The following is a 14361-nucleotide window of genomic DNA, read 5'->3' on the forward strand; positions in this document are numbered from 1 at the left end:
TAGTCCAGTCCTTTTATCTACTCCCACTTTGAAAATGGACTACATGCAAGTCGCATAGACATGATTATTCCCTTCTGGGGTGGATCCCAGCCTTACTACCTATTATGGGCCCCCCAAAATTAGTATGTTGAAGTCCTAACCCCAGTACCTCAGAATATGACCTTATTTGGAGACAGGGTCTTTACAGAGGAAATCAAATTAAGGTGAGGTCATTAGGGTGGTTTCTCATCCAATTTGGTTGCTGTCCTTATAAAAATGGGAAATTTGGACATAGAGATGTGTGTAGAGGGGAGATGATGTGAAGAGACACAAGGAGGAGATGGCCATCTATAAGCCAAGGAGAGAGGCCTGGCACAGATCCTGCTTTCACAGCCCTCAGAAGGAACCAACCTGCCAACATCTTGATCTTAGACTTTTAGCCTCCAGAACTGTGAGACAACACATTTCTGTTGTTTAAGCTCCCAATCTGTTGTGCTTTGTGATGGCAGACCTAGCAAACTAATATACCACCTATACCAGCAGTCACTCTGGGGAGGTGCCCTGATTCCTAGGCTGAGAAGCCTGATCCTGGAACTGGGAACGACTTACCACCCAAGCAAGGAGTGTTTTGTGTGTTTAGTTAAAAACTGGTTCTCCTTCTCTGGCTTCAGCTTTTTCTTTGATGTGAAAGCTTCTGAACATTATAATTAGAATCTCTCATTTGTACGTATGGATTAGATGTTGTCTCTTTGAGAAGGTAGTAATTGTTCACAGGATTTTTAAGTGTATTCCTGTATATTTTAAATGTTGCTGTATTTAGTGTGCCTTGTGAATGTCAATAAGAAATAACATTTACCAAAAAAGAACATCAGATTTCCTGTTTTGAGTTTCAAGTTGAGCAAAGCTGAAGAAAATGCCAAAATAATATGCAAATATTAATATGCCATATGTAAGCCTTCTTGGATTTTTTTCTATGAGCTGTCAACACAATTCAGTCTCCCTGTCACTATTCCCGGGTATTTTTTTTTAATAGAATCTGCTCTATATTTCTTTAAATGAAGAATATTCCCCGGTGGATCTTAACTCTTTACCATCATTTCCTTTGTCTTTTGCAGGAAATTTTGACTGGGTAGGGAATGATTTTACCCAGAATGCTGGCACAGGCCTTGTTATCAACCAAGCAGATGTGAGAAACAACACAAGCATCATTAAGCAACTTAAGGATGTATTTGAAAGGGACTGGTACTCGCCCTACTCCAGAACCTTGCAGCCCACCAAGCAGCCGAACTGCTCAAGCCTCTTCAAACTCAGACCCTCCTCAAATAAAACTGTCACCTACAACGCAAGTGGAAAGGACCCCTAGAGTGTATAGTCTGAAAGAACAAACTTACAGGACACCTTATATTTCACATTTATACAAAAAAGACTTGAGGAGAGAAAAATAATTTAATATGTCTTTTTTAGGGAAAAAGCACACAAAAAATATTCTCTGAATGACATGTAATATCTTATCTAACAATATCTTAGCCGCGTGTACACTAAATTTAAGACTTTTGTATTTGTTACTTCTGACAGGGAATGTCATTTTGGCTTGGAAGTTAGTTTTTACGTTTGCATACAAATTTTAAGACTTTGATGCCTCTTCCTTTCTAGTTTTAGAACTTTTTCTGCTGACCACCTGGTCAGTTCTTAAGAAGCTTAGCATGTGGTAAGCTCTTTTATACCATTCTGAGAACTGCTGACTTAGAGAGGAGAGTGAGCATTTTGCCCTGGAGAAGAGACTGATCGAACCAAATATTTGTCCTTGAAAACCATTTCCAAGACCTATATAGTCACGTAAGCATGAACAGCTTACATCTCATGCCCATCTTCAACACACTTGAAAAATACCCTTTCTGCCTCCTTCTGCATTTTTTCCAATACCATAGCTTTTATTTTCTATCACTTTCTCTTCTCACAAAATATTATATAGCACCCCTATATTCACCTAAACATTAGTTCCAAGTGCAATTGTATCTTTTATATGTATGAATTGTTCAGAATGGATGCAAAATGTTAAGAGCAGTCTTTAATTTTCACCTTTCAACTGCATTTTCCCTACCAAATTGATATTTTAAAGCCACAGCCAACAATGTGTATCCTTTCTCTCAAACTCAGAAAACTTATGTAGCCACCTGCTAATATCCAGCAAGCTATTAAGTCTGCATTATAAGAATAAAGTAGTTTTTCACATTTTTGTTTAGTTTATGGTGTTCATAAGTGGATTTTAATTTCTTTAGAATCCTTATGCAGTTAAGAGTATGCCAGCAAGCATTTATAGAGCTATTTAATATACCTTCTGCTATTTAATATACCAAATGCTTTTCAGAGAAATGCAATTTAAATACTGTGCTTAACATATTTTACTAAGAAACAAAAAATATTGGATTATTGTCCTATGATGTCCTTGTGTGTTGTTGTTTTATATCTATACAATATATAACCCTATATTAATGGAGACTTGCTACACTAGAGAGAGGCGTGGCCTCTTCAGAACCCAGAGCAGGTGCCCTTCAGGACGTCTAGTCTTAATGTTGCTCCTGACTCTCCCTGGCCTGGGAACAGAGTCCTGTACTTCTTGGCCTCAGGTTTCTACTGGTAATGTAGGGACAGTAATAATCACCTACCTCGAAAGATGTTGTCACAGTAGAAAATATTTATAACTTGTTTTGAAATCAAAAGAACCTGTATAAATGCTAAACATTATGAAGCATAATCTTTTTCTTGAAATAATGTTTGTGGTATCCTGATATAATCAATAACAGGTTCACCCAGAGAACCCACAAGGGAAAACAAATCCACAGCTTCCAATTGAAAATATGGGTGAACACAGCAACGCAAAAGCCCTGCTGGAGATCTGAATTGTCATCATTTTGATGGAACATTTTGTTGGGTCACTTTGGCATAAATAAGATCAAAACAAAACCAGACCGTTTGCTTGGGGTTCTTCTTTAAGCCTGGCATATACATGTGTCTTTAGAGCAAGAAAAAGCAATCTCAAATTTTTATATATCTAGAGACTTGATTTCTAATATGCCAGAAAGAGTGATGTAGGAACCAACAAGTCCTGTCCAGTGGGTTCATTTGGTGGAAAATGGCCATTGTTGGTCATCTAGTGATCCCATAACTTCCTTTCTTGTTGTTTCCAAGGGTTGGTTTACTGGATATCTAACCAGGCTGTGAAGAGAGTTGGAAGAGAGATGTATTTTTAAGAGTAACATGTTTTTATGAATGACTAAGGGATTCTTAATGAAATTCTGCATCAGTAATGGCCAGCCCATAAGACTCTAAATATTTACCATATGCCCATCCTTGTTTGAGTAGGGGGTTATCCTGTCAGTCATCTCAGTAAAGGTAGTTTTAATGATGATTAACAAGAGAATGCAAAAGAAAGTAAACAGAGTTGACATGGAGGCAAACAAACGTAATAATTTCACTCCTGGGCAAGGAAAAGCAACTGGGCTGGATTTGAAAAGGGCATCTAAAGATTGGAGAGTCAGTTGCTTCCTTGTTCATTCCCAAGTTGTCTCCAGTATTTGTCATAGCCATGGGACAAGCATAGGCTTGGTATAATGGCACCCCTTCACTGTTGCTACCTTTTGCATATGATAGAAGAGAATTTTGTCCTTTACGAAATGACCATTATTGCCATTTCCCTCTGAGCCCCATCAAAAAGGTAGCTCCAGGAACTGTGTCCAGGATTTTCTGCCATGCACCACCAGCAGCAGAACCCTAACTGGCCAAGCAGGCCACCTCCTCAGGGTGGTCCAGTCAGCAGCAGCCAGGCCACTGTTTCCAGGGAACAAAGTTAACCTTCAGTGGCAGCCAGGAAAACAGCCCCTGTTCAGAAAGTGTCATAAAAATGGGTTCATGTCTCCTAAGAGAAAATTTACTTCTGCAGAACTTTCTTTTTCATTTGAGTGCTTTGTCTACCCCTCTATAAGTACTCTTCTTCTCTTTTACACTTTGTGCCTGTGCTAAATAGACTACCAACTTCCATCTTCCCCCACCAACAAACAACCCAGGAATTATTTCCCAGGAGGAAAAGAAGGCAAAACAAAAGCACTTTAATTCAAGACTATCTAGCTGATGGATATCCATGTCAGAAATTATGAGGAAGAGGGTGACCACTAACATCCATTTTTTTCTCCATAAACATTCCAGGAATTATTTCCCAAGGGGGAGAAAAAGGAAAGCAGACACAATTTGAGACCATATTTTAGGTTTCTGTGCTGCTAGCATTAACCTAGTGCCTTATTGGTTCTCAAGCATTGATTTAAAAACAGTGATTCACTATATGAGAATACTTCTGTTTACTGTGGATCCAGTAGACCTTCTGATGGACCTTCCGGTTGAAAACTTGCATATGAGTGTCAATAGGTTCTATGCAGCCTGCTGTTCTCCCAAACCACACAACTTTGATCACTCCCAAATCAAATCATTGACACACACTGTCAAATATCAATACTGTTGACCTCCACTGCACTGCCACTGGCCACTAGTATATCCGATAATAGAATCACAGCTTATCAAACCACTGGAGAGGAAGTGGAATATTCTGGGTTCTACCATGCTCTGTAAATGCCACACTTTGAGTACCTGAAAATGATAGAAGCAAGGCACACTGAAAATGTCCCTACTGTCTCTAAAGCACTTTGTAAAGAGATGCTTCATGGACTTCCAAAGTCTGGTGGAACAGAATAAATCTAACGTCTTTAAAAAGTCAAAGCGGACTAAGTAAATGAAAGGGCTGTGTGAAAGCTTTGCATCTGTGTAGCTCTGGGCACCATTTCTCCCATTTGGACTGTGTTTGTGCTGCTGTTTGTCTCATTTCTGATTGGATTCTTGCTGAGATGGGTCTGATCATATTTTTGTTTGATCTTACCCCTTGAAAACTGTGTTTTCTTACTGCAGTTACTGGTTTGTTAAAAGTGCCTTGCTGAACCTGGGACTGACAGAAGCTCATTTCCCTCCAGCCTATGGCTATCCTCAAGTGACTTTGATTCATTCTGAGTTTTGTTTGTTTTTAGAAACTTTTATTGAGATAAATTACAGGTGGAAAAACTAAAAAGACTATAAGAATTTCTTGATAAGATCAGACCCAGAGCCATCTGTCTCAGGAATTCTATCCCAGAATCTGCCTTTTTTTTCTTTTTTCATAAGTATACCACTTATGTGAGTTTCTCTGTCCAAAAATCGTTTCGTTATTTTCAACATTTAAGGAATGTAAAAAGCTACCTTCACTCTCAGTAGAGCAGTCATCTTCTGTAATGAAAGATACTTTGCTATGGGTTATTCAAACTCAGCGCCTTATAAACAGCCCCCATATATTGTGGATGAATGTTTGATTCTTTGGTTTACTGTACTTATTCTCAATGAACTGGTGCAGTTTATTATAAGCCTTTTGAAGGAGAAATTATCATAATGTCCATTTGGCCTAAGGTAGATTTGATAAATTAATCCATATTCAGCATTTTTCCATTCACTGTGATTTAACATCTTTCCTTTTCTTTTTACATGTCGGTAACCAAATAACAGTTTATTATTTTTATGTTATTGATTTAAATTTGTGGAAGCTTTTTAATAGTCCTGAAGTCAACCCCAGTTCATAGCCTACCTTTCATATTTGAGAGAATTCCTATCATTGGCTGAATTATAAAGATACTGTGTTTTATGGTGACTAGATAGGTATACTTCAGAAGTTTCCTGAAATTGTAAGAAACAAATTTTCTTATTTTTGACGCATTAGCAGTCTTATACTTAGGGTTCTAAAAAAGGTTACTGATCACTTATGCTTCTTTTGGCAATTTTATGAAAAGAAAGATGAGATTTAATAGGCTATTAAATTTTTCACTTATGCATTTTCTTTTGTTATGTTCAACTACTAAACTACTAATTCTGTTACAAAAGAGACCTTGAATTTTTAATGCTTCTTTATGTAAATAGGATAAAGTTGTGCTGGACATATCTATATTATTAACTTAAAGATCCCTAAATAAATTGGTGTTTTTAAAGGGCTAAATTTAGGGGCATCATTAAAACTCTTAAATCTTTCACATAACCAAATGCTCAATTTTTTCAGAAGTAAATGTTATATGTTTTTCTCATTCTGTAAGATGAGGCATTTATGTTTCTCCTCAGCTTGATCTCAGAAACAAACGATCTCTCATCAGTACCCAGCTGTACTTTATGTACTGAATGATGTGAACACAGCTGACCCGGTGGCTATAGTCCCACCATTTTGTATATTTGCCCAAGAAGGCATCATTGTAACAGTATTCCTTTTTCTATTTTTAAAAAAGGAGTTTGTTTCCAATAGGCACTGGTTTTGAATAAATAAATTGATCTTTTTTAAAATGAAGAAATCATTGTAGTGACCAGGCTCTACACTTGGGCCCAGTGACAGAAAAGGCCTTTGTGGATGGAGTTCAGCTACCTCCTGTACTTACCTACCACACTATTCTTTCCAGTCACAAATCATAATCAGATACACCTGGTGTCTGCTCAGCAAACCCATATTGAATCTCGGGTTTAGAGGATACCTTGGAAGCCATCCAAACCAACTCCTCCTATATGCAGACAATAAGGTCACCTTTTATATAGAAATTTTTAAATAATAAAATAGCTAACTAAAATCACCTATTTTTTACTATCACTATGCATCAGCAATTCTAAACAATGTCAGGACAAAATACTCCTCCTTGAGGAAAAAAATGTATTGGTCTACGTTCTAACCAACTGACTACATCTAGGGTGTACAGCTCCCACTGCCCTGCTCTTGGTATACTACTGTTATGAGTGACACTCTTTTCTCAATTTCTGGTAATGGGTAAAAAAGAAAAAATATTAATTGCCACAAATCTCAAGCAGAAACTGTGTTTATTCATTTATTCAACAAATCTTTTAAAATCCTGTGTTACATTGCAAGTTCTGTGCTGAGTGCTGGGCATCTCAAGATGAATAAGATAGTTCCTCTTCTAAGGGTTTAGAGGAGGAAAAAAAAGAAAAAATAGTAAAATGCTATATTTAAAGCTTTAAGAATGTTTCCCTTCCTACAATAATCAAGTAGGTAGTACTGATCAATCCATCTGCATAAAACTAGAAAAGCTGGAAAAAATATTTAATACCACATTTGTTTGAATGCATAAGAGATATACCAAAGCAAGGAGGAAAATTGCATGGACAGGATCTGAGAGAGAAATATCTAGAAGTGAATCAATTTGCAGCCAGTTTTCCTCAGAGGCATTCTGCTGATTCCAAAAGCACAGATGCTGAGCAGAACTTTCAACAGACTCAAGGGATTAGAAATACAGTATTGGAAATCAGATCCACTAAGGAAGATGAGCCCTTATAAGCCCCAGGTTTGGGGTTGGGACTCTAAAGGATAATGCACAGGAGTAAGGATGAATCAGAAACAGAGAAGCCCTATCAGGGAGCTTCAAATCATTTTTCTCTCTGAACTCAGATGATTTCGGTTGTTGTTGCTCCTAGCTTAGCCACCTTCATTTTAAAAACAATGAAAGATATGAACCCATAGATTCAAGACTTTTATGAATCCCGAGAAGGATAAATACAAAGAAAACCACTCCAAAGCACATTATAATAAAACACCTAACTACCAAGGACAATGAAATCAGACTTTTAAAAAAAATACATATTACCTATAAAGAAATAACAGTAAGAATGATGGTTGCTTTCTCAACAGAAACAACAGAATCCAGAAAAGAGTGGAATAAATAATAAATTCAAAGTGCTGAAAGAGCTGTCAACTTAGAATTCTCTACACAGGAAAAAATGTTCTCAAAGAATGATGATGAAATTATCTTCTGGCAACAAAAGTGAGGCTTTTGTCCCTCACCAAAGGAAACACTAAAGGGTCTTGTTCATGCAGAAGGCAAATGAACCCAGAAGGAAGCTCAGAGATGCAAAACAACAATGAAAATTAACAGAAAGAGTTAATATGTGGGATCATCCAAACAAATTTGCACTCTATAAATAAATATTTATTTTTTATAGCTTAATGTATAAATATTTGGATATAGAGAGAATTAAAACACATACCAACAATGAAATACAAGTTGGTGAGCAGTGGTAGGTGAGGAGTAAATGTAGCTAAATGGTTCTAAGGGCCTTGTATTGTCCAGGAAAAGTGAAAGTATTTATTACCTTAGATTTTAGTAAGTCAAGAATGCGTGTTATAATCTCTAGGGTAATCCTTAAATAAATAATAAAAAGATGTATAACCAATAAGCTAATGAATGGGAGGGGAAACATTTGAAAAATAATTCACTAGAAAGCAAGAATAGAGAGACAAAGAAGCACAGAACAGGCCAGACACATACAAAGCAATAGTACGATGGTACATTAAAACAAAATTATGCATAATCATCTTAATTTCCAATAGAATATACACCTACTCCATTTAAAAGATAAAGATTTTCTAACTGAATTAAAATAAAACCCAAACTCTATGCTGCTTCAAGAAGACTTACCTTAAATATAAGGACACCAAGAACTTGAATATTAAGAGATGGAAAAATAATATACATTCAAATGCTATGTTAATATCAAATAAAGGAGATATTAAATGTTATTAAAGATGAAGAATGGTATTTCAGAGTTTTGAGGAGTTACATTTACAAGAAAGATATAAAAGCTGTAATTTTAGTATAACCGCAACATAGCCTCAAAATACATAAAGCATAAATACATAAATACATAAATACATAATACTAATTCTGTTACAAAAGAGACCTTAAAAGGTCTCTTTTAAGAAATAAAAGGAGAACTGGACAAATCTACACTAATTGAGGGAAATTTTTAAATATCTTTAAATATTTTTAATATTTAAATATTTAATATTTAATAATTTAATATTAAATATTAATATTAATATTAATTAATATTAATTAATTATTCTGAGTTTAATGAATTAATATTAATTTAATATTTCATAATATTAATTTTAAATAGTTAAATATTTTTAAATTTTTAAATATCTGTTAGTAATTGATAGAACAAGATAAAACCCCAGAAAAATAACTAAATGAAGTGGAGATAGGCAACCTTCCAGAAAAAGAATTCAGAATAATGATAGTGAAGGTGATCCAGGACATCAGAAAAAGAATGGAGGCAAAGATGCAAGAAATGTTTAACAAAGACCAAGAAGAATTAAAGAACAAACACATAGAAGAATTAAAGAACGGACAGAGAGGAACAATACAATAACTGAGATGAAAAATACACTAGAAGGAATCAATAGCAGAATACCTGAGGCAGAAGAATAGATAAGTGACCTGGAAGACAGAATGGTTGCATTCACTGCCACGGAACAGAACAAAGAAAAAAAAAATGAAAAGAAATGAAGATAGCCTAAGAGACCTCTGGGACAACATTAAACGCAACAACATTCGCATTATAGGGGTCCCAGGAGAATAGAGAGAGAGAAAGGACCTGAGAAAATATTTGAAGAGATTATAGTTGAAAACTTCCTTAACATGGGAAAGGAAATAGCCACCCAAGTCCAGGAAATGCAGAGAGTCCTAGGAGGGATAAACCCAAAGAGATACACACCAAGAAACATAGTAGTCAAACTGACAAACATTAAAGAGAAAGAAAAATTATTAAAAGGAACAAGGGAAAAATGACAAATAATATACAAGGGAACTCCCATAAGGTAACAGCTGATTTCTCAGCAGAAACTCTACAAGCCTGAAGGGAGTGGCATGATATATTTAGAGTGATGAAAGGAAAAAACCTATTTATTTTTGACTGTGTTGGGTCTTCATTGTTATGTGTAGGCTTTCTCTAGTTGTGGTGAGTGGGGACTACTCTTCATTGCAGTGTGTGGGCTTCTTATTGCATTGGCTTCTCTTGTTGTGGAGCATGAGCTCTAGGTGCACGAGCTTCAGCAGTTGTGGCTCAAGTCTCAGTAGTGTGGCTCGTGGGCTCTAGGGCGCAGGCTCTGTAGTTGCGGCGAACAGGCTTAGTTGCTCCACAGCATGTTGGCGCTTCCTGGACCAGGGCTCGAACCCGTGTTCCCTGCATTAGCAGGTGGATTCTTAACCACTGTGCCACAAGGGAAGTCCTGTTGAAAGATTTTTAATTATGGTTTAATTTCATCACTTGTGATTGGTCTGTTCATATTTTCTATTTCTTCCTGGTTCAGTCTTGGAAGGTTATACTTTTCTAAGAATTTGTCCATTTCTTCCAGGCTGTCCATTTTATTGCTATAGAGTTGCTTGTAGTAGTCTCTTATGATGCTTTGTATTTCTGCAGTGTCTGTTGTAACGTCTCCTTTTTCATTTCTGATTTTATTGATTTGAGTCCTCTGCATCTTTTTCTTGATGAGTCTGGCTAAAGGTTTATCAATTTTGTTTATCCTCTCAAAGAACCAGCTTTTAGTTTTATTAATCTGTGCTATTGTTTTCTTTGTTTCTATTTCATTTATTTCTGCTCTGATCTTTATGATTTCTTTCCTTCTGCTAACTTTGGGTTTTGTTTCTTCTTCTTTCTCTAGTTCCTTATACGTTCTTCTGCCTCAGTTATTCTGCTATTGATTCCTTCTAGTGTATTTTTCATTTCAGTTATTGCATTGTTCATCTCTGTTTGTTTGTTCTTTAATTCTTCTAGGTCTTTGTTAAACATTTCTTGCATCTTCTTGATCTTTGCCTCCATTCTTTTTCTGATATCCTGGATCACCTTCACTATCATTATTCTGAATTCCTTTTCTGGAAGGTTGCCTATCTCCACTTCATTTACTTGTCTTTTTGGGGTTTTGACTTGTTCCTTCATCTGTTGCATAGCCCTCTGCCTTTTCATTTTGTCTATCTTTCTGTGAATGTGGTTTTTGCTCCACAGGCTGCAGGATTGTAGTTCTTCTTGCTTCTACTGTCTGCCCTCTGGTAGATGAGGCTATCTAAGAGGCTTGTGCAAGCTTCCTGATGAGAGGGACTGGTGGTGGGTAGAGCTGGATGTTGCTCTGTTGGGCAGGGCTCAGTAAAACCTTAATCTGCTTATCTGCTGATGGGTGGGTCTGAGTTCCCTCCCTGTTGGTTGTTTGGCCTGAGGTGACCCAGCACTGGAGGCTACAAGCTCTTTGGTGGGGCTAATGGTGGACTCCAGGAGGGCTCATGCCAAGGAGTACTTCCCAGAACTTCTGCTGCCAGTGTCCTTGTCCCCACCATGAGCCGCGGCCACCCCCTGCCTCTGCAGGAGACCCTCCAACACTAGCAGGTTGGTCTGGTACAGTCTCCTATGGGGTCACTGCTCCTTCCCCCTCAGTCCTGATACACACACTACATTGTGTGTGCCCTGCAAGAGTGGGGTCTCTGTTTCCCCCAATCCTGTGGAAGTCCTGCAATCAAATCCTGCTAGCCTTCAAAGTCTGATTCTCTGGGAAGTCCTCCTCCCATTGCCAGACCCCCCAGATTGGGAAGCCTGACATGGGGTTCGGAACCTTCACTCCAGTGGCTGGACTTCTGTTGTAAGGTTGTTCTCCAGTTTGTGAGTCACCCACCCAGTGGGTATAGGATTTGACTTTGTTGTGATTTTGCCCCTCCTACCATCTCATTGTGGCTTCTCCTTTGTCTTTGTATGTGGGGTATATTTTTTGGTGACTTTCAGTGTCTTCCTGTCAATGATTGTTCAGCAGTTAGTTGTGATTCTGGTGCTCTCACAGGAGGGAGTGAGCGCATGTCCTTCTACTCTGCCATCTTGAACCAATCTCCTGTATGAAAATATTAAATCACTATGTATTGCACCTGAAACTAACATAATATTTTACATCAACTACATTTCAATAATAATAATAAAAAGAATGTGTGTTCTCCAGTTACTGGCTGCCATGTGTAATATATATCATTAGACCAACTTTGTTAATCTTCCCAAACCTTACCAAATCTTCTACATCAATACAAATATTTTATCTAGTTCTATGAATTACTAACAGGTAGTTTAACAAATTTCCCTCAATGAGTGTAGATTTGTCCAGTTCTCCTTTTATTTCTGTTAATTTTTGATTTATGTATTTTGAGGCTATGTTGCAGTTATACTAAAATAAATAAATAAATAAGTAAATAAAATCTTCCAACAAACAAAAGTCCAAGACCAGATGGCTTCACATATGAATTCTACCAGACAATTAGAGAAGAGCTAACACCCATCCTTCTCAAACTCTTCCAAAAAATTGCAGAGGAAGAATCACTCCCAAACTCATTCTACAAGGTCACCATCACCCTGATACCAAAACCAGACAAAGATACTACAAAAAAGAAAATTACAGACCAATATCACTGTTGAATATAGATGCAAAGATCCTCAACAAATGCTAGCAAACAGAATCCAGCAGCACATTAAAAGGATCATACACCATGATCAAGTGGGATTTATCCCAGGGATGCAAGGATTCTTCAATATACGCAAATCAATCAATGTGATACACCATACTAACAAATGGAAGAATAAAAACCATTTGATCATCTCAATAGATTCAGAAAAACTTTTGACAAAATTCAACACCCATTTATGTTAAAAATTCTCCAGAAAGTGGGCAGAGAGGGAACCTACCTCAACATAATAGAGGCCATATATGACAAACCCACAGCAAACATCATTCTCAGTGGTGAAAACCTGAAAGCATTTCCTCTAAGATCAGGAACAAGACAAGGATATCCACTCTTGCCACTATTATTCAAAATAGTTTTGGAAGTCTTGGATATAGTGATCAGAGAAGAAAAAGGAAAAAAAAAGAATACAAATAGGAAAAGAAGTAAAACTGTCACTGTTTGCAGATGACATGATACTATACATAGATAATCCTAAAGATGCCAGCAGAAAATTACTAGAGCTAATCAATGAATTTGGTACAGTTGCAGGATATAAAATTAATGCACAGAAATTTCCTGCATTCTTATACACTAACAACAAAAGATCACAGAGAGAAATTAAGGAAACAATCCCATTCACCATTGTAACAAAAAGAATAAAATACCTAGGAATAAACCTACCTAAGGAGGTAAAAGACCTTACTCAGAAGACTATAAGACACTGATGAAAGAAATCAAAGATGATACAAACAGATGGAGAGATATAACATGTTCTTGGATTGGAAGAATCAATATTGTGAAAATGACTATACTACCCAAAGCAATCTACAGATTCAATGCAATCCCTATCAAATTACCAATGACATTTTTTACTGAACTAGAACAAAAAATCTTAAAATTTGTATGGAGACAAAAAATACCCCGAATAGCCAAAGCAGTTTTGAGGGAAAAAAGCAGAGCTGGAGGAATCAGACTCCCTGAATTCAGACCATACTACCAAGTGACAATAATCAAGACAATATGATACTGGCACAAAAACAGAAATATAGATCAGTGGAACAAGGTAGAAAGCCCAGAGATAAACCCATGCACCTATGGTGAACTAATCTATGACAAAGGAGGCAAGGATATACAATGGAGAAAAGACAGTCTCTTTAATAAGTGGTGCTGGGAAAACTGGACAGCTACACATAAAAGAATGAAATTAGAACACTACTTAACACTATACACAAAAATAAACTCAAAATGGATTAGAGACCTAAATGTAAGACCAGATACTATAAAACTCTTAGAGGAAAACATAGGAAGAACACTCTCTGACATAAATCACAGCAAGATCTTTTTGACCCACCTCATAGGGGAAATAAAAACAAAAATAAATAAATGGAACCCAATGAAACTTAAACGCTTTTGCACAGCAAAGGAAACTATAAACAAGATGAAAAGACAACCCTCAAAATGGGAGAAAATATTTGCAAACAAATCAATGGACAAAGGATTAATCTCCAAAATATATAAACAGGTCATGCAGCTCAATATAAAAAAAACAAAAAACCCAATCAAAAAATGGGCAGAAGCCCTAAATTGACATTTCTCCAAAGAAGACATACAGATAGCCAAGAGGCACATGAAAAGCTGCTCAACATCACTAATTGTTAGAGAAATGCAAATCAAAAGTACAATGAGGTATCACCTCACACTGTTCAGAATGGCCATCATCAGAAAATCTACAAACAACAAATGCTGGAGAGAGTGTGGAGAAAAGGGAACCCTCTTGCACTGTTGGTGGGAATGTAAATTGATACAGAAAGACAGATGCACCCCAGTGTTCATTGCAGCACTATTTACAATAGCCAGGTCACGGAAGGAACCTCAATGCCCATCGACAGATGAATGGATAAAGAAGTTGTGGTACATAGGGGCAGGACAGGAATAAAGATGCAGACATAGAGAATGGACTTGCGGACACAGGGAGGGGGAAGGGTAAGCTGAGACGAAGTGAGAGAGTGGCATGGAC

At 36.9% G+C, this 14361-nt stretch overlaps 1 protein-coding gene across 7 annotated transcripts in view; it reads left to right on the plus strand.

The window, feature by feature from the left end:
- The window catches only part of PLD5 (phospholipase D family member 5), a 463257-nt gene extending 456141 nt beyond the window's left edge, over positions 1-7116 (plus strand). For all 7 annotated transcript variants that reach the window (XM_082470425.1, XM_082470424.1, XM_082470427.1 and 4 more), the window contains one exon: positions 1095-7116. In XM_082470425.1, the coding sequence (XP_082326551.1) occupies positions 1095-1342 (248 nt within the window). In that variant the 3' untranslated portion in view covers positions 1343-7116. The remainder of the gene's footprint in view (positions 1-1094) is intronic.
- The last annotated feature ends 7245 nt before the right edge of the window (positions 7117-14361 follow it).

This window comes from Balaenoptera physalus (assembly GCF_965194825.1).
Source record: "Balaenoptera physalus genome assembly, chromosome: 1".
NCBI classification, from domain to species: Eukaryota; Metazoa; Chordata; class Mammalia; order Artiodactyla; family Balaenopteridae; genus Balaenoptera; species Balaenoptera physalus.